At 48.0% G+C, this 27039-nt stretch overlaps 2 protein-coding genes across 2 annotated transcripts; one reads left to right on the plus strand and one right to left on the minus strand.

Annotated features, from left to right (window-relative positions):
* PINK1 (PTEN induced kinase 1) lies at nt 1-16069 on the plus strand. The gene is made up of 8 exons (XM_003413425.4): nt 1-424; nt 6824-7111; nt 8861-8961; nt 9614-9796; nt 10362-10525; nt 11688-11815; nt 12182-12418; nt 13570-16069. Exons 1-8 carry the CDS (start codon nt 35-37, stop codon nt 13825-13827), a joined length of 1749 nt encoding a protein of 582 aa, XP_003413473.2. The 5' UTR covers nt 1-34; the 3' UTR covers nt 13828-16069.
* Nucleotides 15839-26294, minus strand: DDOST (dolichyl-diphosphooligosaccharide--protein glycosyltransferase non-catalytic subunit). Its single transcript, XM_010593040.3, has 11 exons — nt 26110-26294; nt 25818-25928; nt 20240-20326; nt 19314-19417; nt 19100-19194; nt 18735-18828; nt 18300-18448; nt 17328-17475; nt 16573-16693; nt 16345-16451; nt 15839-16252 (listed from the first exon to the last, which is right to left on the minus strand). Exons 1-11 carry the CDS (start codon nt 26261-26263, stop codon nt 16103-16105), a joined length of 1320 nt encoding a protein of 439 aa, XP_010591342.1. The 5' UTR covers nt 26264-26294; the 3' UTR covers nt 15839-16102.
* Nucleotides 26295-27039: the final 745 nt, after the last annotated feature.

Genomic DNA, 27039 nt, shown 5'->3' on the forward strand with positions numbered 1-27039 from the left:
GGCGGCGGCGGCGGGTCAAGGCCGCGGCGCCACCATGTCGGTGCGACAGGCACTGGGCCGGGGCCTGCAGCTGGGCCGAGCGCTACTGCTGCGCTTCACGGCCAAGCCTGGCCCGATCTATGGCTGGGGGCGGGCCGAGCGGCCGGGCCCGGCGTCGTGTTGGGGCCGAGGAGAGCGCCCAGGCCCGGCCGCTGGGCCCGGTGCGGAGTCGCGCAGGCTCGGGCTCCCCAACCGCTTCCAATTCTTCCGCCAGTCGGTGGCCGGGCTGGCGGCGCGGCTCCAGCGGCAGTTCGTGCTGCGGGCCGGAGGCGGTGCGGGCCCTTGCGGCCGGGCTGTCTTTCTGGCCTTCGGGCTGGGGTTGGGCCTCATCGAGGAGAAGCAGGCGGAAGGTCGGAGGGCAGCCTCGGCCTGTCAGGAGATCCAGGTGAGCGCGAGGGGCTGCGGGACGGGGCGGGGCCTCAGCCGGCGGGGGCGGGGCCTCAGCCGGGCGGGGGCGGGGCCTTCAGCCCGGGGGCCGGGGGCGGGGCGGGGCGACGTTTTCTGATTCCCCCCAGGGGTAGTTTCCTTTATCGGATTTGGAAATGCCTTGAAAATCACCGATTAAGCTTCATCTCGCCTCATATGAAGCCAATACTTAATATTTTGTTTTACTATTTTCCTTTACTTAAACAGCATGTTTTGGAAAATATGCTACTAATTATAGAATATGCTGCTAATTATAGCTCCAGTTACACCAGGCGCCGGGCTAGTGAGTTTGTGTGCATTTTCTCAAATTTAACGACAACTAAATCATAACACTCCTATACCTTGAGATAGTTGTCATCCCCAATTTATGAATAAGGTAATGTACCCAAGAGAGGTGAAATAACCTGCTGAAAGTCACACAGCTAATAAAGGTCATTGCCAAATGTCAGACTCCAAAGTCTTTGCCCTTAACCACTAAGTCAGGACACCTCCACAGTGTAGCCAAGCAATTAGTGACACTGAAGCCACAATAAAAACTATGAACGACAGGAGAAAACATCAGACCCAATGTTTTAGTTATCCTGTGTAGAGTTTTCAAAGGTGTCTGGATATACAGGGGCCTTAGGCTTTAAAAACACTTGAAATAGCTCAGAGATCACCATTTCTGCACAACTCCCTCCCTTGGGTTTGGAACTATTCACTGATTAAAAAAACCTTTTGCCCTCGAGTCGATTCCAACTCATAGCATCCCTATTGGACAGAGTAGAGCTGCCCCATAGGGTTTCCAAGGAGCACCTGGTAGATTCAAACTGCCGGCCTTTTGATTAGCCTGAGCTCTTACCCACATCACCACCAGGGTTTCCACTCACTGATAATTACAGCCTTTTACAGTTTAGGGCTGAGGCAGTGGAAGGTGGAGAGATGTACCCAAGGACACAGAGCTGGTCGAGGATCAAGCCATGTCTCCCATGTTTCCTTGTTTCCAGCCAAGTTCTCATTCCTCATCAACAGACTGTGTCATGTTTCATCTCTGGCCAGTTTTGAATGACAGGTGACATCAGCCTAGTCCCCAGCCCTGTCCTTGTCTTTTGCCATGGCTTAACTGGCAGAAGCCGAGTGGGAAACTTGCCAAATCCTGTTTTATCCACAAGATGATCCTCTTAGGCTTACCCACCACATGTCCTTTTCTCACACTGTACCCTCTTGTGTCTTAACATTTGTAATGAGTTGCCAATTAACTTCAATAAAAAAAAACAACTCAGATGTTTGGCTTCTTTTTAAAAAACACAGAATCTGCCAACCCTAGTGCTGAAATTCCATATGATATAGAATACTGACTGTTCTCTTTGGATGGAGGCAGGTTAAAAAAAAATCCAATTATAAAATAGGCAAAAGACATGAACAGGTATTTCACCAAGTGGAAATACAGATGCCAAATAAGCACATGAAAAGATGGTCAGCATCACTAGCCACTGTTGTTGTTAGGTGCGGTCCAGTCGGCTCTGACTCATAGCGACCCTATGTACAACAGAACGAAACACTGCCCAGTCCTGTGCCATGCCCACAGTCCTTGTTATCCGTGAGCCCATTGTTGCAGCCACTGTATCAATCCATCTCATTGAGGGTCTTCGTCTTTTTCGTTGATCCTGTACTTTACCAAGCATGATGTCCTTCTCCAGGGATGGATCCCTCCTGACAACATGTCCAAAGCATGTAAGACTTAGTCTCGCTATCCTTGCTTCTGAGGAGCATTCTGGTGGTTCTTCTTCCAAGACAGTCCATGGTATATTCAGTATTCTTCTCCAACACCACAATCCAAAGGTATCAATTCTTCTGTCGTCCTTATTCATTGTCCAGCTTTCACATGCATATGATGCAACAGAAAATATTATGGCTTGGGTTAGGCGCACCTTAGCCTTCAAGGTGACATCTTTGCTTTTCAACACTTTAAAGACGTCTTTTGCAGCAGATTTGCCCAGTGCAATGTGTCTTTTGATTTGACTGCTGCTTCCATGGGTGTTGAGTGTGGATCCAAGTAAAATGAAATCCTTGACAACTTCAGTATTTTCTCCATTTATTATCATGTTGCTTATTGGTTCACTTGTGAGGATTTTTATTTTCTTTATGTTGAGGTACAATCCATACTGAAGGCTGTGGTCTTTGATCTTAATTAGTAAGTGCTTCAAGTCCTCTTCACTTTCAGCAAGCAAGATTGTATCATCTGCATAATGCAGGCTGTTAATGAGTCTTCCACCAATTCTGATGCCCCTTTCTTCATGTAGTCTAGCTTCTCAGGTTATTTGCTCATCGTACAGATTGAATACGTATGGCGAAAAGGATACAAACCCTGAGACACACCTTTCCTAACTTTAAACCATGCAGTATCCCCTTGTTCTGTCCAAACAACTGCCTCTTGGTCTATGTACAAGTTCCTCATGAGCACAATTAGGTGCCCTGGAATTCCCATTCTCCCCAAAAAGTTATCCATAATTTGTTATGATCCACATAGTCAAATGCCTTCGCATAGTCAATAAAACACAGGTAAACATCTTTCTGGTATTCTCTGCTTTCAGCCAGTATCCATCTGACATCAGCACTGATATCCCTGGTTCCATGTCCTCTTTTGCATCTGGCCTGAATTTCTGGCAGTTCCCTGTCAATATACTGCTACAGCCACTTTTGAATGATCTTCAGCAAAATTTTACTTGCATATGATACTGTTCGATAATTTCCTTATTTGGTTGGGTTACCTTTCTTGGGAGTAGGCATAAATATGGATCTCTTCTAGTCAATTGGCCAGGTAGCTGTCTTCCACACTTCTTGGCATAGACCAGTGAGCACATCCAGCGCTGCATCCATTTGTCAAAACATCTCAACTGATATTCCATCAATTCCTGGAGCCTTGTTTTTCACCAATTCATTCAGTGCAGCTTGGTATTTTTCCTTCAGTACTATGGGTTCCTGATCACATGCTGGTTCTTGAAATGGTTGAATGCCAACCAGTTCTTTTTTGGTGTAATGACTGTGTATTACTTCTGTCTTCTTTTGATGCTTCCTGCCTAGTTTAATATTTTTCCCATAGAACCCTTCACTGATGCAACTTAAGGCTTCAATTTTTTCTTCAGTTCATTCAGCTTGAGAAACGCCAAGTGCGTTCTTCCCTTTTGGTTTTCTATCTCCAGCTCTTTGCACATGTCATTGTAATACTTGTCTTCTCGAGCCACCCTCGGAAATCTTCTGTTCACTTGTTTTACTTCATCATTTTTTCCTTTTGCTTTAGCTACTCAACATTCAAGAGCAAGTTTCAGAGTCTCTGACATCCATTCTGGTCTTTTCTTTCTTTCCTGTCTTTTTAATGACCTCTTGCTTTCTTCATGTGTGATGCCCTTGATGTCATTCTGCAACTCATCTGGTCTTCAGTCATTAGTGTTCAACAGGTCAAATCTATTCTTGAGATGGTCTTTAAATTCAGGTGGGATATACTCAAGGTCATAATTTGGCTCTCTACCCATTAAAGAAAAAAACAAAAACAGACACACTGCCGTGGAGTTGATTCCGACTCACAGCAACCCTTCTGGACAGAGTAGAACTGCCCCATAGGGTTTCCAAGGAACTTCCGGTGGATTCGAACTTCTGGTTCCAATCGGACCTTCTGGTTAGCAGCTGTAGCTCTTAACCAGGTTTTTTTTTTTTTTAATTGCAAATTAAATTGGCTCACTAGGCATTAGGGAAATGCAAATTAAAATCACAGTGAGAGATCAATGCACTCTTATTGAAACAGCTAAAAAAAAAAAAAAACCGGTGATAATACTAAGTGCTGGTGAGGATGGGGAGAAACAGACCTGTCATACGTTGCTGGTGAGACTGTAAAATGGTACAGCTGTTCCATAGCTTGACAGTTTCTTACAAACCTAAACATGACTTTACCATTTGTTGTTGTTAGGTGCTGTCTCAGTCATCTAGTGCTGCTAAAGCAGAAGTACCACAGGGGGATAGTTTTAACAAAAGAAATTTATTCTCTCACAGTCTAGCAGGCTACAAGTTCAAATTCAGGATGCCAGCTCCAGGGGAAGGCATTCTCTGTCTGTTGGCTCTGGAGCAAGGTCCTTGTCATCAGTCTTCCCTTGGTCTGGGAGCATCTCAGCACAGGAACCTCAGGTCCAAAGGATGCGCTCTGCTCCTGGCACTGCTTTCTTGGTGGTATGAGGTCGTCTTGTCTCTCTACTCACTCTGTCTTTTATATCTCAAGAGATTGCCTCAAGACACAATCCAGTTTTATAGATTGAATCCTGTTTCACTAACACAACTGCTGCCCATCCCTCCTCATTAACATAATAGATACAGGATTTACAACATACAGGAAAATCACACAATACTGGGAATCATGGCCTAACCAAGTTGACATATATTTTTGGGGGACACAATTCAATCCATGACCAGCGCCATCAAGTTGGCTCCCACTCATAGCGACCATGCATACAAGAGAACGAAACACTGCCGGTCCTGTACCATCCTTACAGTCATTGCTATGTTTGAGCCCGTTGTTGCAGCTGCTTTGTCAGTCCATCTTGTTGGGGGTCTTCCCCTTTTTCATTGACCCTCTTACCTTACCAAGCATGATGTCCTTCTCTGGGGACTCGTCCCTTCTGATAACATGTCCAAAGTGTGTGAGGTGAAGTCTCACCATCCTCACTTCTAAGGAGCACTCTGGCTGTACTTCTTCCAAGACAGGCTTGTTTGTTGTTCTGGCAGTCTACGGTACATTCAGTATTCTTCACCAACACCATAATTCAAAGGCATCGATTCTTCTTTGGTCTTCCTTATTCATAGTCCAGCTTTCCCATGTATATGAGGTGATTGAAAATATCATGGCTTGGGTTAGGTACACCTTAATCCTCAAAGTGACATCTTTGCTTTTCAGCACTTTAAAGAGGCCTTTTGCAGCAGATTTGCCAATGTGATACGTCATTCGATTAGACTGCTGCTTCCATGGGTGTTGATGGTGGATACTTCCAGCATCACACAAGCCACCACAGTACAACAAACTGACAGACACGTGGTAGGCTCTTACCATACACTCCAGCAGTTACATTCTTGGGCGTTTACCTAGAGAAATGAAAATGCAGGGCCTGTCTGGTGAAACGTTTCCATATAGGAAGTACCAGGGTAAGGTACTGGAGAGTTGGGTAGGGTGGCAACAGAGGAGTGACATGTGAAAGCAGTGTGGTTTGATTGGGTTCAGAGCAGGTGAAGGGATGAAGTGAGAGGGGGAGAGTCTGAAGACGGGTGCCCTTAGGTTGCTGCCATAGGTGGGTATGAAGGGCTTCCATCCTGACACACATGGGTGACTGATTATAGAACTGGAAAGGAAGGGATCAGTGAAACAGGTTTGAGGAGCAAGATGGAGCCTGGTGACTGGAGAAATAATGTCACTGCTCCTGAAATAGAGGCATACCCGGTTTTTTGACAAGTGGGCTCTTCCCAGTGCACCCAGTCCCACCGTGCCTGCACTCCCATCTGTTTGTCTGAATGCCTACACTCCTTTTCCCTTTCCTAACTGTGGGTTGCCCATCAGATTCCTAAGAGCAGGGCTTCGAACCCGTGCTGAGAATTTGCATTTCCACCGCAGATATACTGAATTGGAATCTGTAGTCTAACAAGATCCTCCAAGTGATTCTTTTGTATAATAAACTTTGAGAACCACTGCTCTACTAGTGGTTCTCAGAGTTGGAACCTAACCAGCAACAGTAGCATCTCCTGGGAACTTGTTAGAAATGCAAATTCTCAGCAGGGTTCAAACCTGAAGGAACCAGTTTGAAGCCGTGTCTAAGAGGCAGAGATGGACAGGCAGAATTTAATAACTCAGCTCTGGGGATACTCCTGATTTCACCCCCTTGCCTGCAAAGGCAACCTGAGGTCACTACCAGGTGAAGGGACTGACCTCAGGAGTGTGCTCCTGCCCAGCCACAGGTCCTGGTAACTGTCTGGTAGCTCCAGTCAAGGTCTTTGCAGAGAGAGCTGTCTCAATCAGGAATCTCCAAGAATGTGCCAGCAGGTTGGAGCAGTGTGCCCACTGCAGAACTCAGAAGCTTGGACCCTCTCGTCATTCCCAGTGTGATGTGTTGGGCTGTCTCTGTGGCTGTAGTGAAGTAACGAAATTTGAGAAAAATTATCCCGTATAATCAGAAAGGCAGGATGGCGGAGCCCAGGACAAGCAATAAAACCCAATCTGGCTGTGTTTGCAGTGGCTCTTGATGTTTACAGTGAGGCTTGCCCCACTCTACCTCTTTTTTCTCCTTTCCCTTTACTTGGTCCTGACCAGGCCCCAGGCTCACAGTGCATTCGTTTTCCCTCACAGGCAATTTTTACCCAGAAAAACAAGCTGCTGCCTGGCCCGTTGGACAGTAAACGCTGGCAGGGCTTCCGGCTGGAGGAGTATCTTATAGGGCGATCCATTGGCAAGGGCTGCAGTGCTGCTGTGTATGAAGCCACCGTGCCCATGGTGCCCCAGAACCTGGAGGGGGCAGAGAGCAGTGGGCTGCTGACAGGGAGAGGCCCAGACATCATTCCACAGGGGGAAACTGAGGAGTGGACGGCCCAGCCCTCTGCCTTTCCTTTAGCCATCAAGATGATGTGGAACATCTCGGTAAGGACATGATCTGTCACCTTTAAAGTAGGCACTTTTCCAGTGCCAGTCTTAGTGGACATGATGGACTTCTCTTCAGTGAGCAGACAGGAACAGACACGAATTCTCCTCAGTAAAGGTGCCTAGATAATTAGGATTCTTCACCCTCTTACAAAAGACAGTCTAAGGCAGTGTGTTTCAAGTTGTAGTATGTCCATCAGGGTAAAGGGCAGATACTGACTCAGTGGGTCTGGGGTAAGGCCTGAGATTCTGCATTTCTAACAGGCTCCCTGGTGATGCTGACGCAGCTGGTCTGTGAACCACACTTTAAGGAGCCAGTGCCTCCCCATTGGTCTCTAACTTGTCAGTCACAGTCCATCAGTTACTTTCAAGTCTGCAGTTGCCACCACCCTCTCTGGTTCCCATGAGCCGGCTCACTGGAGAGGAGGAGCCTCACTCCTTACCCCCCGACCCTTACTCTGGCCTCCAGACCAAAGGCTTCCCGTCACTCCCTGCTCCTATGGAAGGTCTCAAGGCTTTGGGAACTTGAAAAGCATTTCTCCCGCACAGAAACCAAAGCTTTCTGTCTCTTTAGTTTCCTTACCTTGCCATTGCTCAGGTGGGTTTAGGGAGTGGATCAAAGCCTGATGGTCTTTCTCCTGCCCAGAGCACTCATCCCAGGCTAAGGTGGAAAACAGCTACAGCAGGCAGGCTGCACACTGGAGAGTGCACGCTCAGGTTCTGATTCTGCGAATGGAAGTTCTAGACTGCTGCACTTCCAAGCTGGGCCACTAGCTACCAAGTAGCAAAATGCTTTGCCTCAGATATATCCTGTCATGGGCCGGGACAGTGACATAGTGACAGCTGTTGCATTCACGAAAGCTAAAGGACTGTGAACTCTTTTTTTTTTTTTGGAACATTTTCTTGTGTTTTAGGTGAAAGTTAACACAACAAATTAGTTTTCCATCCAATAATTCATACACAAATTGATCTATGACACTGGTTGCAATCCTTGCAATGTGTCAGCACTCTCTCCCTTTTCTCCCTGGGTTCCCCATTTCCCTTCATCCTGTTTCCCTTCCTTCTCATCTTTGCTTTTGGGCAAATGTTGCCCTTTTGGTCCCCTGTAGTTGATTGTTCTGTGGAGCACATTCTTCACAGGTGTTACTGTTTATTTTATAGGCCAGTCTATTATTTTGCTGAAAGGTGGCCTCCGGGAGTGGCTTCCGTTCCAAGTGTGAAGGGTGTCTTAGGGCTATGGTCTTGGAGGTTCCAAGACTGGATTCTTAGAGGAGCTTTTTGATACTTATCCAGGTTTCCTAAGTCCTGAGAGCCATTCTTAAGGGAATGAGGAATACAAGGTGTTTTTCCCCCTCTTTGGTTTTCGTGTGCTTATTTGGGGTGGGGCTGGGAGCAGCTGCTCTGTGATTCAGTATAACTTTATCCAGGGTAGAGTTTGTCAGAGCCTGTGGTGACCAGAGGCATCTCTGGCAGGGAGGAAGTGTCCCATGCCCTGACCTTCTTCTTGACAGCTGCTGAGAATGTGAGGTGTGGGAAGAGTCCCCTGAGTTGGTGTGGATGGCACCTCTACCTTCTCTGTCTCGTGGAAGTACCTGGTCTTGGCTTGCCACTTCAGAAAGGCTATTTTCTCTGTAAGGTCCAAGCCAATTCTAGGCAGTCACTGTCCTGGTCCAGGTTACAGGGAGGGCTGGGAGCTTGCCATTCCACACGGGTTAGTATAACTCTGGATTCATTATGGCTATGTTCCAGGCGGGCTCTTCCAGCGAAGCCATCTTGAACACAATGAGCCAGGAGCTAGTCCCAGCGAGCCGAGTGGCCCTATCTGGGGAGTATGGAGCAGTCACTTACTGGTAAGTGCCCTGGGTTCATCTGCTCCCCAGACCGACTGTGAGTTCTCTGAGAGCAAAATAACCATCTGTGTCCCCAGCACTCAGCACAATTTGTGACACACAGTAGATAATAAAGGCTCACTGAATGACGTAACAGTGGATTTTCAGTTGGGAGATGATTTAGCCTGGGAAAGATTGCAAATAACCTGACTCCAGCTGATGATGCCAATGGTTGATTCACATTGGAGCGGGCAAGAAGGCCATCTAAACATGTCCGACTCAGAGCTGGAAGATCGTTCTGACTTCTGATTCCTCCTTGGACCAGTGGGGGCTGAGTAATGCACAGCTGGAGCACCAACTAGCGGTACAAACTGAACTCTGTCCCCACAGGGAGAAACCCTCGTGCCACTAAGTTACAGAGCACCTGAGGGTGCCAAGCACTGTTCTAGGTGCTTGCAGCTTGCAACATATTTTTTTAAAAAGAAAGTGTTCTGTTCCCTGAGAGTTCTCAGTGTGGCAGAGGAGCTGGACAAGCCCGGAGCAGCATGGTGTGCAAAGCGCTAGGACAGCAGGTGCTCAGGGTGCTGAGTGTTTACTGGGTGTTACACACGATTCTGTTTGCCAACGTTGCATCTGATACTGGCCTCGTATGTTTCCCCACTTGCTGAGATAGGAAATCCAAGGGAGGCGCCAAGCAACTGGCCCCTCACCCCAACATCATCCGGGTTTTCCGTGCCTTCACCTCATCTGTGCCGCTGCTGCCGGGGGCCCTGGTCGACTACCCCGATGTGCTGCCCCCGCGCCTCCACCCCGATGGCCTGGGCCACGGACGGACGCTTTTCCTCGTTATGAAGAAGTAAGTGGCCGGGTATGGCTGGCTTCTGGAGCTGCCCCATCTTTAGAGTGGGTGCTGGGCCCTGCCCTGCCTGCATGCATGTTGTGCTTTCAGGGAAGAGGAACGTCCGTCCCTGGGAGAAGGTCATGCAGTGGGAGTGTGTCTGCCCTAGAGAGCAGCTTCCCTTGAGGATGATTTCCCATGAAAACAGAATCTCATTTTCAGCCAGAATGTACTGCCCTGTACTTTTCACCTAGTGCTCTTGGCACGTTTGACTATGGTCCTTCTCTGGGGCCTGCCTTACCTGGTTTTCAACATAAAAATGGTTCCCCTTCGTCACCCCGTGTGTTTTGTAACTAATGTTACTGTAGTGGGTCTTTTCAGGGAATGAGTATCTGCACTGTTACTTTCAACGTGCGGAGCACTTTGTAATTTCAGGATGATGGGTGGGTGGGGACAGAAAGGATAGTTGGGGGGAAAAAACGTCCCAGGAAGGAGAAGAGGAAAGGCCACCATCCTGACAGTACACAAGGTGCTAGGGACTAACATGCTCTCCCTAGCCAAGGCCCTGTCCCCTCTCCACCAGCTACCCCTGTACCCTGCGCCAGTACCTTCGCATGGCCACTCCGAGCCCCCGCCTGGCCACCATGATGACCTTGCAGCTCCTGGAAGGGGTGGATCATCTGGTTCAACAGGGTATCGCACACAGAGACTTAAAGTCGGACAACATCCTGGTGGAGCTGGACGCAGGTGGGTGCCCTTCGCCCCCTCAGAGCAACCCCAGGTGCACTAGTTTACGTCTGGGAACATTTAGGAGCCTTCAGGCCTTTCTGAGGTTTTATGCTGTCATAAGTTATTGTGTCTTGACTTAGCTTCGTACACAGATGAGCACCATCCCCTTCAAAGCACAGGCTTTGTTCTGTTTGTATTTGTTGAGTGGTAGTTAACAGTTCCCGAGTTCCTTTGTTTACCATTTACAGAACAAAACCCTCAGGGGTGGAAGTGTTCTCTAATAAGAAAGGGGAGATAGACTTTAGCTCAGTTGAAGACAAGAATTTTCAAACAGTGAAAGCTGTCCAAATATAAGCTCAGTTGCCTCTGGAAATAATGAGTTGGCCATCTCTAAAAAAAAAAAAAAACCCACTCCCGTCGAGTTGATTCCGACTCATAGTGATCCTACAGGACAGAGTAGAGCTGTCCTATAGTTTCCAGGAAGCGCCTGGTGGATTTGAACTGCCAGCCTTTTTGGTTAGCAGCCGTAGCTCTTACCCACTGTGCCACCAGGTTTCCCTGCCTATCACTAAAAGCATTCAGATTGAAGCTGCATGGCCGTTTGTCTGGAGATATGGTAAAGGAGATTCATACATCTGATAAAATTTGAGCTAGAAGATTTAAAATAGGTACATATGCAATTAAATTACTGGAGGAACTAGCTTTTTAAAGGAACTCTGTGGATGCTTTAGCAGATAACTAATTCTTAATGCCTCTTTTCTTAGACTTGGAATTGGGAGGTTTCAAGTTAAAATCCAAGACTCGTGGGATATAAGGGCCCTTAAAGGTCATTTGAGCCAAGCCCTATCTAATGAGTAACTTGTGAGCAGCTCCTTTGGTCCTGGGACAGCTCCAATTAGTAGAAAATTACTTAGATTGAGCCAAAATTTTATTCAGCAGTAATTTGCTCTGGGCCTTTAATTTCCTGGAGGCATTTCTGTATTCATGTACTGACCTTCCTGTTCAGCTCTCTGGTGAGGGGCCTTCCATCCAGGCCTTGCTGCTCTGCACTCCTGGGTCAACAGAATCCCCGTTTGCCCCTCTCCCCTGTGTCTTGGTGGTGGCTTTACTGGGGACACAGGAGCACCTCTAAGAGGGAAGGGGAAGAGTCAGCCGCTCATGCCTGCCTGTCCTTCCACAGACGGCTGCCCCTGGCTGGTGATCACCGACTTTGGTTGCTGCCTGGCAGATGAGCGCATCGGCCTGCAGCTGCCCTTCACCAGCTGGTATGTGGATCGGGGCGGAAACGGCTGCCTGATGGCTCCCGAGGTGAGTCCTGCTGCATGTGTCATCCATCATCAGCAGAGCTTCCACCATGTCTCCCATGGAGTGATAGGATGAGACTCTACACCTCATTATGTACTCCACACCTCCATCTTTTTGACCTGTAATTTGGCACCAGTCCCTTCCCTGCCACTTTGCCTTAATCTCCCTCGTGCTCCCAGGAAGTGGGAGTTTAGTGAGCACAAACCAGGCAGTCTCAGCAGATTCTTGTGGGTCTGAGCCACAACTGACTCAAATGCCGGGCTCCCTGGACAGAGTTCAGGTTAGCCCACGAGTCAGGTGATGTGCGAAAACACCAGTAAGGTTAGAAATGCCAACGGCATGGCTGCTTATATGATGCTTTCTGAGCAGGTGTCCACGGCCTGTCCTGGCCCCTGGACGGTGATCGACTACAGCAAGGCAGACGCCTGGGCAGTGGGAGCGATCGCCTATGAAATCTTCGGGCTCTCCAATCCCTTTTACGGCCAGGGCCGGGCCCACCTGGAAAGCCGCAGTTACCAAGAGGCTCAGCTGCCGGCACTGCCCGAGTCAGTGCCTCTGGATGCAAGACACCTGGTGAGGTCACTGCTCCAGCGAGAGGCCAGCAAGGTGAGGCTGGTCCCACAGCTGCCAGGCTCTGCAAGTTGTGTGGATGAAAAGCTCAGTTCATGTTCCAAGGTGAAGGCCAGGTTTGGGCAAGCAATACATGGACAGACAGAGCCTCCATCTTACAAAGACGAAGGCCAATTACGATAGTACAATATATTCTATGTATTAGTTTAAATAGGTATAGGGAAGCTAGTCACCAAATCATTAGTCAGAAACCTAGCCGTTCAACTCTTCTTGACTTTTTAGCTGCTTAATGTTACTCAGAAGGCCCTGGTGGTGCAATGGTAAAGCACTCAGCCGCTAACTGAAAGGTTGGCAGTAGCTTCGCAGGAGAGAAAGACCTGGCAATCTGCTCTCATAAAGATTACAGCCTAGAAAACCCTATGGGGACCATTCTGTTCTGTCACCTGGGGTCGCTATGAGTCAAAATCGACTTGATGGCACCCAACAACATTACTCAGAGGGAAAAGGATGTATTTTTGGTAAATGTTTAACGAGGATGTGGCTAATAGAAACAGCTGAGGCCCAGTCAGAAACAGATGGGAAAACATTTCCCAAGAACAGATCTGGACATTTTGAAATTACTGTAAATGAATATAAAGTTGGCTGGCTCCTCCAACAATCAGCTGCTACTGATGTGAAGCCATAATTGGAGGCGCAGGCCCAGTTCCCATGGCACACCTAGTGGAAAGAGCCTAGAGACAGAACTGGGTTCAAATGGCTTGTGCCACTTATCATTCACTGTATGTAGCTTGCTATCTTGGCCACAGTAGCTGGTCGATGAAGATTTGTTAAAATAGCAACTGCTACATTAAAAGAAATGAGACAACTTCCCTAACTCCAGGGCAAGGGACAAGACAGTGTGGTACACAGGAGGAGGCATGGAGCCTGCCATGATGGGGAAGGCTATTCCAAGCAAGGCAAACAGCCCCCATGCAAATTATAGATGTGGAAAAGCCTGGAACGTGGGCACAGAGCAGCCAGTGTGTGCCGGTTTAGTGAAGGGTATTGGGAGGAGAGGTAAGGATGGAGGAAAAATTTGGTTGGGGCCAAAATAGAAGAGAACGGAAAACCCTGAAATTAATAAGTGAGTTGTAGACAAAATACTTTGTTGTAGACATTCTAAATTTCAGCTTCCCTTCTTGTTTCAGAGACCATCTGCCCGAGTAGCTGCAAATGTGCTTCATTTAAGCCTCTGGGGTGAACACATCTTAGCCCTGAAGAATCTGAAATTAGACAAGATGGTTGGCTGGCTCCTCCAACAATCAGCTGCTACTTTGTTGGCTGACAGGCTCACAGAGAAGAGTTGTGTGGAAACAAAAATGAAGATGTTATTTCTTGCCAACCTGGAGTGTGAAGCCCTCTGCCAGGCAGCCCTCCTCCTTCAGTCCTGGAGGGCAGCCCCGTGATGGCTCTCCATGTAGCTGAATTACTAAAAGAACTTAGCAGCATCTGTGTCATGATGGTCTGAGTGCTGAGGGAGGGGGCTCTAAGGTGCGAGAGGGTGAGAGTCAGGAGAAAAGATGGCGCAGAGAGGGCTGGTCAACCCCACAGAAGGCCTCATGCTTGGCAAATGTAGAAGGAACAATTTAAGTCAAGGTGCATGGTCTGTAGCTACTAATTAGCTGTGCAGTTTTGAATGAATTCTATAACTTGTGTGGCCTAAAAGTTCTCGTCTGTAAAATGAAGAAATTGGTCTAATCAGGAGTTGGCAAACTTATATAGAGGGCCAGATAGTAACTATTTAGTCTGTCACAGCTACACAGCTCTCATTGCAGCATGAAAACAGCCTTAAATATGTAAATAAGCAAGTATGGCTATGTTCAAGAAAACTTTTTGTGGACACAAATTTGAATTTCATGTGTAACAAAATACTCTTTTAATTTCTTCAACCATTTAAAAATGTAAAAAACCATTTTTAGTTTGTTGGCCATAGAAAACAGCCAGCAGTCTGGAATGGCAGGAGGCCATAGTTTGTCAACCCCTGGTCTAGATGAATTCAAAGAACTCAACTTAAAAAAAAAAAAAATTGCCAACTCATCATTAGGCCCCTTTGTATACCAGTGCTTAGATGTGATTAAGATTATCCCTGTGGAGAAGCCAAAGGAATATGAGTTCTCAGTATCAGCTGAACAGATCCACTCAAATATAATTGCTGACCAAACACTCTGTCTTAAACCCATGCTTTGTCCTCACAGGCCTCTGGAAAGGTAATAATGACTGAGCTGGGCTGTGAGATGAGGTTGGTCTGAGGAGGGTTATACCACATATGTTCTACACTGTAGACCAAGGCAGTGGCTGTTAGCGGCAGAGCTCTACTTTGGCATTGGCCCCTAGGTCCAGAAATGGCCTGTCGGTCGTGTGAAAGGGGAAACCATGTCACCAGTCCACACACATCACCTGGGCTGAGGCAGATATTTGCACAGGTCAACACAGTCAAATACTAGATCGCAACAACAGCGAAGTGAGGCCTGAGAAGCAGGCACCTCTGCACTTGTCAGGCATTCTGGACACCACTAGGGACAGAGCATTTTTGCAAAAGCATTTCCATAGAGCTCTTTCAGCTACTGATTGACCCTAGCATAGCTGTCATAACTGATGAAATGGAAACTAACAGTGTGGTATTGTAAACTGGATCTTCCTTTTAACTTATATTTCTTACAAGAATAGAAATTTATAACTACAGAATGTATATGTGCCTCAAACTGAGTATCTGGATTTAAGAGTGATTCTTACTATGCCCTAGAAACCAGAAAGCTTTGTGGGTAGATATCAACAATGGGGAAAGGATTTCACATATAATTTTACACATACTTTTTAGGAATAGAGTCCTGGTGGCGCAGTGGTTAAGAGCTCAGCTGCCAACCAAAAGGTTGGCAGTTTAAATCCACCAGCTGCTCCTTGGAAACCCTATGGGGCAGTTCTAGTCCGTCCTATAGGGTCTCTGTGAGTTGTAATTGACTAGATTGCAACAGGTTTTTTCAGGAACACACCTACTGCCTAAAGCAAGCAAGGTGAACATATATTTAAGGTTCTTTTCAACCAAGTAATTCTATAATCCTGTTACAAAGCCAGGAACCCTGGTGGCACAGTGGTTAAGCATTTGGCTGCTAACCAGAAGGTCGACAATTCGCATCCACCAGCTGCTCCTTGGAAACCCTATGGGGAAGTTCTCGTCTGTCCTGTAGAGTTGCTATGAATCAGAATCGACGCACTGTCATCCTGGGTTTTTTGTTTCAGTGGTCCTCCCCCAGTGCATTTTTAACCGTATTTTATCCCTTGAGAAGCTAGGAAGCTCTAGCATTTCATAGTTAAAGAAAAAACACTTCAGCCGTTGGCAAAATGAAAAGCAGCCACTTAATTACTCCCACTCATTACCAAACAGTGTCCCCACACTAGCAAAGCACAACAGGGGCCAGATGACGTTTGAGGATGACGTTTCTCTTTATTTTAGAAATGAGTGACTACATATACGAAAAATGCCCTTCAACAGTCCAAGGTGGAAAACTTAGGTAAACGGTGTTCCCTGACCCCCACCTGTTGGTACTCAATGCTGTATCTCCCACTGAGGTAAGGCTGTGCCATTGTCCCAAGGCTTAAAAAAAAAAAACCATTAAAGGGGGAAAAGAAAAAACAATAAAAACCCTCTTTCTCCAAGCAGCACAAGTCCCAGGGCTCTGGCCCCTAGTCAGACTTCTCCTTCTCCTTCATGTGTAGGAAGACGATGCTGAAGATGAAGAGCCCTGCCATCATGGAGAAGGCGCTGGCGTAGTAGGGGTAGGCAGAGGGGATGAAACGTTCGTACTGTGTGTGCTGCAGTGGCCTCACTGACACCTGCAACAGGTCAGAGGTAGTTGGTCCTGGCCACCAAGAAGCCCAGGCGAGGGGCACACTGGCTGAAAGCAGGGACTATCACCTGTGCTTACCTGAGTGGAGGAGTACAAGTGTGTGTAGCCGAGCCGGTTGTAATCCACTTTAAACTGGAATACACCATACACGTCAGGCAACTTGAACTGGACACTGTACTTGCCACCTAGGGAAGAACCAACAAATAACGAGGAAGGGTTCTCAGTGTTTCTCTGTGGGGCCTCGGGACAGCAAGCAAGGGGCGGGGACCGTCTCCCAGTAACATTCTCTTGAAAAATTGCATGTACCTTTCTTCTTCAAGAAGGTCCTCACAAAGGGATCGATGCGGACAAATTCCAGCTGAATGTCATCACCGTCGAAGGGCACCCATCTGCCGTTTGAGAGCTGCTCAATCACAATGCTGTACTCCTGGGGTAAAACGCCAGGTGAGCCCGGGGCTGCGACTGGACAGGGCCTCCACCCCTAGTCAGAGCTGTGCTGATTTCCACCCCATGAACACGGCAAGAATTCCCAGGAGTCCTGGAAAACTGCTAAAACTCCTACCACTGGAGTTTGGACTGACGACATTACTCAGCAAGATTAACTCATCTGACTCCACATCTATGCCAGTCCAAATTCTGTGTCAGTCTTCATAGCCCGTCGGAGCCCAGACCCAAACCACTCTCCATTCCCACAACATGCTGGCACACTTTCAAGCACCCATGCTTCCATATACACTACTCTCTTGCCTTTCCCCACTCTGACAAACTCTCTCTCAAGACCCAACTCAAATATTCCTTCTCCCGTGAATCTGTCACCTGGTGGGAGAGCTAATAAGTGCAGCCCCTCCTGCCTCTGCTTCCCACAGTGAAAGGCATGCCTCTTCAAGAGAAGGTATCCTGTGAGGCTATCTGTTACTGCCAGGCTTGACTTTCTGAGACAGCAACTTGTTTATCTGTTTATACCCCTCAGGCCAATGCGGGAGTGTTCGATAATGCTTGTTGAATTAAGTGGAATCAACCTGGCCAAAACCTTGGGCCCTCCCCCTCCAAGAAGCTCTTACCACTAGGTCAGTGACAGTGTAGGCATTAGGAGGGGCTGTCTCGCCCACCCGATGGTGGGACACAGGCCCCACACGGAGGACACCCTCCTCCTTGAACACCCAGCGGGACAGGGCCTCAGCTAGCTCATAGTTGCCTGTCCGGGAATACCTGCAGAAGGGAAAACAGGAGAGGCTAGTGCAGCGAAACCAACTTCTTCCCCAAACGGCACTAAGCTGAGCTCTGCCTGTGAGCCATCCGTGCCTAGGTACCTGTTACTGACTGAACTGTCTCCCCCAAAGATAGGTGCTATAAATTCTAACCTCTATGGCTGTGGTTAAAATCCCACTTGGGAATGGGTTGTCTTTGTTATGTTTATGAGACAGGATTAGCATAGGGTATCTTAAATCAATCTCTTTTGGGATATAAAAAAGATTAAACAAGCAAGCAAGAGATGCAAAGATGGGGCAAGAGAGATGCAAGACACGTGGAGATCTCCGAGGAACCAGGAAACAGCAGCTGAAGAGACAAGGACTCTCCCCCAGAGCTGACAGAGAAAGCCTTTCACTAGAGCTGGCGCCCTGAATTCAGACTTCTAATCTCCTAAACTGGGAAAAAATAAATTTGTTTGTTAAAGCTGCCCACTTGTCGTATTTCTGTTATAGCAGCACTAGATAACTAAGACAGTACCGATAGTCAACGGGAACACAGAAAACATAAAAAAGTCAGGTGGGGTTGCTCTGGGAGTTACCTGCACAGAAATATACAATTTTCTAAAAGGAATGGTGGGGGCGGGGGGGGGTCTCTAGAAAAGCCATTACGACCATGAGAAATTTAGAGTGCCAACACCAGCAATATACCAACAAAGCCTTCAAATAATTCCAAAGGACTGAAGATACTTAGCCTCTGACGCTTTGGGCTAAGAGGCTCCTTCCCCCTCATCTATGACTCCCTATGTACTCAGACCACATGCCCCTGAACCTCCTGGAACCCACCTCCGGGAGCCAGGCGTGGCCTTCTGCACGGCTGAGTTGAAAAAGGCATCACTGAAGAAGTCCAGGGAACCGCTAAAGATGACCCGGGCGTTGTTCCTGGCTTGCAGCCCAGCAATCAGGAGGGTGTTCTTCCCCACCGCGTGGGGATACTGGGAACAAAAGAAGGCTGTCATCCAAGGAGTGTCGGTAAAGGAAAGGCAGCTGGGCCTCCAGGGCAATAGGACAGCAAGCTAGACCTAAACAACCCTCACTTAAGCCCCACCTGAGGAGAAAACCGGCAATCACCTCATTGCTCTGCCTACTCCCCATTGCGACCAACTTCTCATTTCACTGGGTAGGCAAAGTGGGCTTTCCTGCTCAGTTCTCACTTTCAAATAAAGCCCTTTGCTACTGGGTCCAAGAGCTGGAGGTCTCAAGGCTACCAAGGCCCCTCACCTGGGTGATGGGTTTATCCGGGAAGAAGGAATAAGAGGTGGAAGAGCCCGTCAGTATGTCCAGTACCAGAGGATTGTCAGGATCAGCCACCATCCTGCAGGTGGAAGAGAAAACAGCCCCACAGAGACCTCAAGAATGGAGCCCAAAGGATCTGGGATTCCCGAAGGGTCATTTCTTTCCAGGAATGAATCCTTCTTTCTTAACAGCCAAACACTTGGCTCTTCTCTTCTAACAATGGAGTCTGACTCAATGTCAAAACTGAATTTCATTCATATCCTCTGGGGACAAGAATGCCCCCATATAATCACAGTGACAAAAGAAGGTCTGTTCCCCAGGCTTCTGCTGGCCTCCCCTTGCACACTCACCCAACGCCTCGGAAGAGGATGGGATTAAGAGGTGATTTCCCAACAATGGTCGGGGCCTTCAGCAGGTTCTCAGTGTCAGCCACAATGAGCGTATGCTGCAAAGGGCAGAGAGGAAGACGGGAAGTCAGGAAAAGGCTCCCCTGAGCCAGGGAGTCCCTTGGAGCTAAGCTGTACATGCCTAAAGCCAGGAAGGTGAAAGAGGAGGCCTGATTACCTGACCAAGGTCAGAGATGTCATAGTTGTGATGGTCAATGACTGCTGTCTTCTCCTCATCAAACTCGATCCCACACTCACTGCCCAGCTCTCGAAGAGGGTCACCTGCACAAACCCAAGAGATGCCTGGCTGAGCCCTTACTGATGGGCCCTGGGCCACACACGGTCACGTGTTATAGCCTCTTCAGGACTCTAACATTCAGTCCTAGAGCCCTGCAGCTTCCCCACCCAAACCCTGGGAAACAGCACAGTACCCTGCCTTCACAGGTCAGAATCTCCGCCGATAAAACAAGAACAAGCATCTGGCCCTCTCCTTCCACACATAATGACTTTGGTTCTGCTCAAAAGCTCCCTGTGAAGCAAAGTAATTACCTCAGGCAAACCTGACCAGATAAGCCTGGGCTTACAAAGTTTCTCTCTTCCTCATCATCTCCCCACCAAGAAAGCTATCCATTACAAGGAATGTGGTTTCTAAAAAAAAATCTGTCAATACTGAAAAATACAAAACAAGATTGGTCAGGTGTTGTTAACTGTTGAGGCTAGGGGACTTGGGGGTTCTCTCTCTACTTTTGAACATCTTTGAAAATTTCCAGAATAGAAAACAAAACAAAAATCTATCAAATGAAAGCTTTGGGCTCCCTCTAATTAGCCTCCCCCTACTTGCCTTCTTTTTTGTAAGAAAAGAGCTTCCAAAAACAAACCCCAGGGTTCACAGGCCTTAAAAGGACCAGACTTTCACTGGCTCTGGCTACTAGAAAGGACAGGAGGGACTGGCTGGGACTGCAGTTCCCTCACTAACCCCTGGCCAAGGCCCGTCCAGCGAGTGCCAATATGAAGCCTCCATTTATAAAAGCTTCCATTTGTAAAGCTCTTCAAGCTCCCTGGAGAAATGATGGAAAGCACCAGAGCTTCCCAGGACAGACTTACCAATGTCTGAGCTGGCAGCTACTAGGACACTGCCTCCACCGTCAATAAAGGCACTGATGGTCTCCACATTGATGTTGCCCCCAAAATCTGAAAAAAGGCACACCAGACACAATGATCCTGTAGGAATCTCTCTGCTCCTCTGACAAAAGGGCAAAGGTGAGCTGCCAACCAGCCAGACTCAATCACAGAATAGCGCCCTCTGGAGGCCCAAACCAAGAGGGACATTTACCACATGTCCCCTGATAAAAGGCAATTTCCCATTTTCCCAGAGAAGATCCAAAAAGAACAGATCGAATTTATAAACATTTACAGGTATACATGAAATAGTCTAACATCTACTGATTATATTTGCCAAGTTAGTTATGTGTATTTAAAGTCACATATAAATATTAATTTAGAATTGTCACACTTTCCCACCCACATTTCATGAAACAATTTTATTCAAATCATCACCTACACCTCTGACATCAGTATCTTTGTCATCACCAGAGCCACTTCCTGGATCACCTGACAGTTTTTCAGAGCCCATCAACTTCGCTCCTGTCAAAGCTGCTTGAGAAAGAGCATTTTTGGATCTGTGGATGATGCTGTCACTTGATACTAGTACTTATTGGCTGAACGAATTCTTTTTCTTCTATTAATCCTACACCTGTCTATCCATGACACCCACAACAGCACCACTCAGTATACTACTTTGTGAAAATAATCACCAAAAAGGCTCATTACCCAAGAGACAGAAAGGGCCACATGAACTAGAGACTACATCATCCTGAGACCAGAAGAACTAGATGGTGCCCGGCCACAACCGATGACTGCCCTAACAGGGAACACAACAGAGAACCCTTGAGGGAGCAGGAGAATAGTGGGATGCAGACCCCAAATTCTCATAAAAAGACCAGACTTAATGGTCTGACTGAGACTAGAACAATCCCGGCGGTCATGGTCCCCAAACCTTCTGTTGGCCCAGGACAGGAACCATTCCCGAAGACAACTCATCAGACATGGAAGGGACTGGACAATGAGCTGGAGAGAGATGCTGATGAAGAGTGAGCTACTTGTATCAGGTGGACACTTGAGACTGTGTTGGCATCTCCTGTCTAGAGGGGAGATGGGAGGGTAGAGAGGGTTAGAAACCAGCAAAACGGTCACGAAAGAAGACTGGAAGGAGGAAGCGGGCTGACTCATTAGGGGGAGAGTAAATGGGAGTATGTAGTAAGGTGTATATAAGTTTATATGTGAGAGACTGACTTGATTTGTAAACTTTCACTTAAAACACAATAAAAGTTATTTAAAAAAAAAAAAGGCTCATTAATTTCCAACGTTTATAATTGCAAGGTCATACCCTCTTGGGTCAATCAGTTTGGTCAGGTGACTGCCGCCAGCATCCAAAACTAGCACTGCATGGGGCTGTTTTAGGCTCAAGTCTTCCCCAAAATGCACCCTGATGTTCAACATAAAGTGCAGAGGGAGTGATCAGTAATTCAGGTATTCATTAAATGAGTAATTATGTGTTGTGTGTTGTGTGCTGAGAAGAAAAATAAAGTGGACAATGAAAGGGGGCAGCTATTACACAAAGGTTGGTCAGAGGTGACATCAGAGAAGGCATGAGAGTGAGCCAGGTAGTATGTGGCTAGAAGTATTCCAGACAGAGAGCAACAGGTGGCAAGTCCCCAGGGGGAGGGGAGGGTAAACATGGTCACCAGCAAAGGGGTCTGTGTGGCTCAATTGGAGAGGGTGAAGGGGCGAGGAGGCAAGTAGCAAGTGAGCCACAAGGGGGACAGTGCACGTGCGCCTTTGGAGGGCACGTGAAGCTTCAGCCATGGGAGCCACTGGAGGACTCTGAGCAAGAGAGTGACATGATCTAATTTATATTTTTACAGGATGACCCTGGCTGCCAGGCATAGGGGGTGAGGGTAGAAGCAGCGTGACTGATGGGTTAGAAGCTACTAGACCAAGGCAGCCCCAAGCACCCACCTGTCAGTGGAGGTCTGTGTGTTGCTAGGATGCTGAACAGGTTTCAGCGGAGTTTCCAGAATAAGACAGACTATGCAGAAAGGCCTGGCAACCTACTTCCGAAAATCAGCCAATGAAAAACTCTATGAATCACAACAGTCTTTTCCATAATTGATCACAGGGACGGCGCAGGACCGGGCAGCACTTCATGCCACTGTGCATGGGGTCGGCATGAGTCAGGGGCCGACTAGACGGCAACTAGCAACAACAGACCACGGCAGCAGCGGCAGAGGAGGGAAGAAGAGGTGGGATCCTACACATATACTGAAGGTAAAGCCGGCAGGACCTGCTGATGGATGTGCGGTGGGCGAGGAAGAAAGGCACTAAGGACGGCTCCATGGTTCTGGCCTGAGCAACTAAAGGATGAAAGTGCCATTTACTGAGACTGGACACAGAAGTCTGTCCATTCAACATCCATTATGTGGCTGGAAATGAGTCCATGACATGACTTTGTAAAGATGTGACTATGAGAATAGTCCTCTTTTCTGTGGAACAATTTTCAGGAAAAACAAAACAAAGCACCGGACCTTCAGCGACAGACAAAACATCTTGCATCTGGGGACACCACCTCTCGTGTGACATTTAAATCCACTTATCCACTCTCCTATAGGGAGGCTAGACAGAGCCTTTGAAAATTCAACAACGGCTTCTCGGTACAGTGCAATGGCTCCCAACTGGAGTGCTTTCTCCCCCAGGGGACATTTGGCAATGTCTGGAGACATTTCTGGTTGTCAAAACAGGGAAGTGAGCTGCTGGCTATTGGCATCTAATGACAAGAGGATAGGAGTGCTGCTAAACAGTCTACAGTGTATAGGACAGCCCCATAACGAAGAATTACGTGGCCCAAATGTCAAGAGTGCTGCTGTTGAGAAACTTTGATATCATTAAAGAATACAGGCTTTGAAATTAAAGACAGCCCATGTCCCCATCTAAAAACCAGGGACCCGGTTTCTGCCTGGTGCAGAAGACGTGCTAATGATACCATCCCCTGTAGCCATTGCACCATGTGACTCGGGAGCCTCCTGAGAGGGCAAGGAGCCCACTGACCCTTTGAGAGGGAAACCAGGCTAGCCCCTCCACTGAGAGGGCTAAAGGCAGTCACAGTACCACAGAAGGGTCCCACCCTGAACCCCGTCAGCACACAGAAGCCTTCTGGAATCCCAGAAGTGCCAAGAGAGGATTTCCTGGGCAGCATTTCCCAAAGCCTGGGGCCCACTCTGCTGTGGCCACAAAAGACAACGTTAGTGATGCAGGAACGGGGCTTTAAATAACACTGAGTTCCAGAGAGTTATTTCCTTTCCAATTATTTTTCAAGCTTTCCCCATCAAATGGAACGTCTTAGTTTGGTATTAGTCCTTAACACTTCTCTAATACGTGGAAGCTTATTTAAGAGGAAGCCTCCTCAGGCTCAAAAGCCTTCAGCAGGCAACAGCATCTACCTAGAATTTAACAACGCTATTTTGTTTTTATTCTGTTTCTATAGTTACGTTCTACTTTCAATAAGTGATACTGGGTTTTCATTTCCAGTGTTGATACTGGGTTCGTTATTGATTTCCTTTTAAAATAAGCTTATTTTAGTGTAAAAAAAAAAAAAAGGTCAATTTGTAAAACAAAATTACATAATTATTAGCACAAGTGATGTGGTATATGGCAAAAGTCGCGGAAAAAAACCCACTGCCGTCGAGTCGATTCCGACTCATAGCGACCCTATAGGACAGAGTAGAACTGCTCCATAGAGTTTCTAAAGAGCGCCTGGCAGATTTGAACTGCCGATCTCTTGGTTAGCAGCCGCAGCACTTAACCACTACGCCACCAGGGTTTCCAAAAGTCGCGAAGGAGGTATAAGAATGATGATCATTTGGGAAACTGTTTTCAGCTCTCCGATATTTCTCCCCATCAACAACCACCTCTCAGCCTTCTCCCATCTGAACCACCCACAGCCTTTCCTCCTCAGTGACACACCACATCCATCTCTGTAAGCACAGCCTGAACAGTTCCTCAACCTCACCTTGCACATCCTGACAAAGGGTTTGGTGGCTCATTAAATGTTTGTTTTTATTTCCTCAAAGACAGACTGCAAGAACTCCTCAAGGGCAGGCTCCCTGTCCACAATATCTCCCCAGTCCACTGTTCAGTACCTATTTCAGAGTTCCAAACAGCAGAAATGTAGCAGACACCAGTTAATCTGCTGAAGACTCCACCCCCTGCCCAGTAATTTGAAGATTTTAATTTGCACAGTCTGGGATCACATCCACCCCACTACACTTGCCTCCAAAAAGCCAATTCCAAGGGCACATGTTGCGGGCAGTGAGGAGCAATACGTGCTAAGTAACCTAGGGAAAAATGCCTCAGGGAGTTGGCTGAGCATAACCACAGGAGAACTACTGAAAGTCTGAAAGTAACGGAGCTGCCAATGAAGCGACAGACTGACTTCCTGAGTTTCATTAACTGAAAGGAGAGATGATGGTCTGTTTTGCCCCAGACAAAGACAGCTTAGGTCCTCTGGAAGATAAACTGAAGCAAATAAGGAAATGAGTGACTAGAATGCTCACAAAAAAAGGCAAAAGAGGAGTATTCAGAGAACTGGGGAGATTTAGCCCGGAGAAGAAATGTCTGAACAAACTATGATTCTGTGAAGGCTAAGACTCTTAAGGAGCCTTGGTGAGGCAATGGTTAAATGCTTGGCTGCTAACCACAAGGGTGGTGGTTTGAACCCACCCAGCAGCTCTGCAAGAGAAAGACCTGGCAATCTGCTCCCATAAAGATGATAACCTAGATAAGCTTATGGGGCAGTTCTACTGTGACATGGGGTCGCTATGATTGGAAATCGACTTGACAGCAGCCAACATGACTCTAAGCAAGATAAGCATTAGACTTATTCTCTAAGGCCCCAGAGAACGTAAGAAACCCTTACGCATGCCTGCCAAAAAGAAAAGTAGGAGATAAATTTCAGTTTAATGTAAGAAAGAACTTCTTAACAAAGCTGTCCAGTGGTGGAGTGAATTGCCTCATAAAATAGTAAGCTTTCTGTCAAAGGAATTCTGAAGTATAAATTGGATAATCTGGTGAAAATACCTGTTACAGTCAACGACTATTTACTGAAGACTTACTAACTGCCCGTGCTATGCTAGCCGTCCAGTCTCAGATGGGGGATTGGCCTAGATAATTGCTGAAGTTCTTCTTCTGCCTGAGACCGAATCTGTCTGAATTCTTAAGATCAACGGCCACAAAGCCTCTTTACAGCTAAATGCATTAATAGCCTGCCATTTCCTGTCTCCACACAGACAAACACAACTAGGGAGCTCTCCATCTTTCTATCAGGTCTTTTACAGAGAAAACCCTCATCTCAGTAAGGCAGCAGCAGCAGCGCTGGGTTCCATGGTTTGTAGAAACACTTGACCCCACAATCCTCAGCTGGGCCTTCTGGGTCCTCTTCTTTGGCAGCTGTAGCCCTCAGGGCTGGCGATCCATCCAGGGATCCAGAACACGTCCAAGAACCAACAGAAAGCGATTGATCAGTCCGGGGTTTCGAATCCCGGTTCTGGAAGGGGCGTGCAGCCCTTACCTTCCACCGAGGGAGAAAAAATGATGAGATTGTCGTAGAGGAACTCCCCGTACTTAATGAGGGAAAGGCTGGGGTCATCAGCTGTCTTGAACGTGAGTTCAAAGCCTCGGTCTGCAGAAAAAAAAAAACAGGCTCAGGCAGACGAAACACACAGGAAAGCCTGGCTGCAGAGGCCAGACCTGGCGGCCCGCTCGTGGAAATCGAATGGGAAGGACGACGACTGATGCCCTCGAGCTCGGGCGCCTTTCCACCCCCGGACCCTTACCGCCGACCCCTCAGACCACGCTCTCACTTTTCAGGCTCCCGAAGAAAAGTGAATGCGTCTCCCGCAGGTTGAGATTGTCCAGCAGCACTAAAGTGCGGGGACCGCTGGCGCAGACCGGGCCAAGCAAGGGCAGCAACAGCCACAAGAGAGACCAAGCGCGGGCCGCGCTGCCGGCCTCCATCTTCCTCTTCCTTCCAGCACCTGGGCACCGGAAGTACCCCGTCCACGGCTGTCCAATAGCGGCCCGCAGCAGTAACGTCCCACCGGAAGTGACGGGATGATGCCAGGGCCGTGCGACCCGAGTTCCCGCTTTGGAGTTAAAGAATGGGGAGCCCCCCCGGATGTTCACAGGTCGGAGGCGGATTCTCTGAACTCTATTGGCAGAAGGGGATTTTGGCTCCGCCTCCCCAAAAGAAAAGGCGCAATCCTAGAGAGACAGCTCTACAGCCGTGGCCAATCAACACGGGCGGGCATGCTTTGGCTCCGCCCAGCCGAATAACCTCTCCTGGTCCCGAACCACCTTCCTGCAGGAATTTGTGGTGGGGTCCGCTTCTTAAACTGGCCCTGGCCTGCACGCTCTTGTCTGTCGCGTTCCGGACGGGGTCTGGGATGCTGTCGGCGGCCACCCCGGACCATTTCCTAGGTCCTCATTGGTGGGAGGCCAGGGCAGACTCAGGACTGGGAACTTGAGTTCCCAGGGAAAAGAGGCTGGACAAGTAAGATCCAGGACAGGAGCATTTTGAATCTCTTGCCGCTCACGGGCCCAGGTGCCAAGCACGGTCCTGTCTTGCCAGCCTGGTGGCCCACGCTGGAGGCACCACGGACGGGCGGTGGACTGGCGTAGCAATTAAAAAGTTCTAGCAACAACAGTTTTGGAATCAGAGCTAGGTTCAACATCCACTAGCACGGCTATCTGGACATTTCTATTCGCTCCAGGCCAGTGTCCTCGGCTGAAAG

Source organism: Loxodonta africana, chromosome 3 (assembly GCF_030014295.1).
Source record: "Loxodonta africana isolate mLoxAfr1 chromosome 3, mLoxAfr1.hap2, whole genome shotgun sequence".
NCBI classification, from domain to species: domain Eukaryota; kingdom Metazoa; phylum Chordata; class Mammalia; order Proboscidea; family Elephantidae; genus Loxodonta; species Loxodonta africana.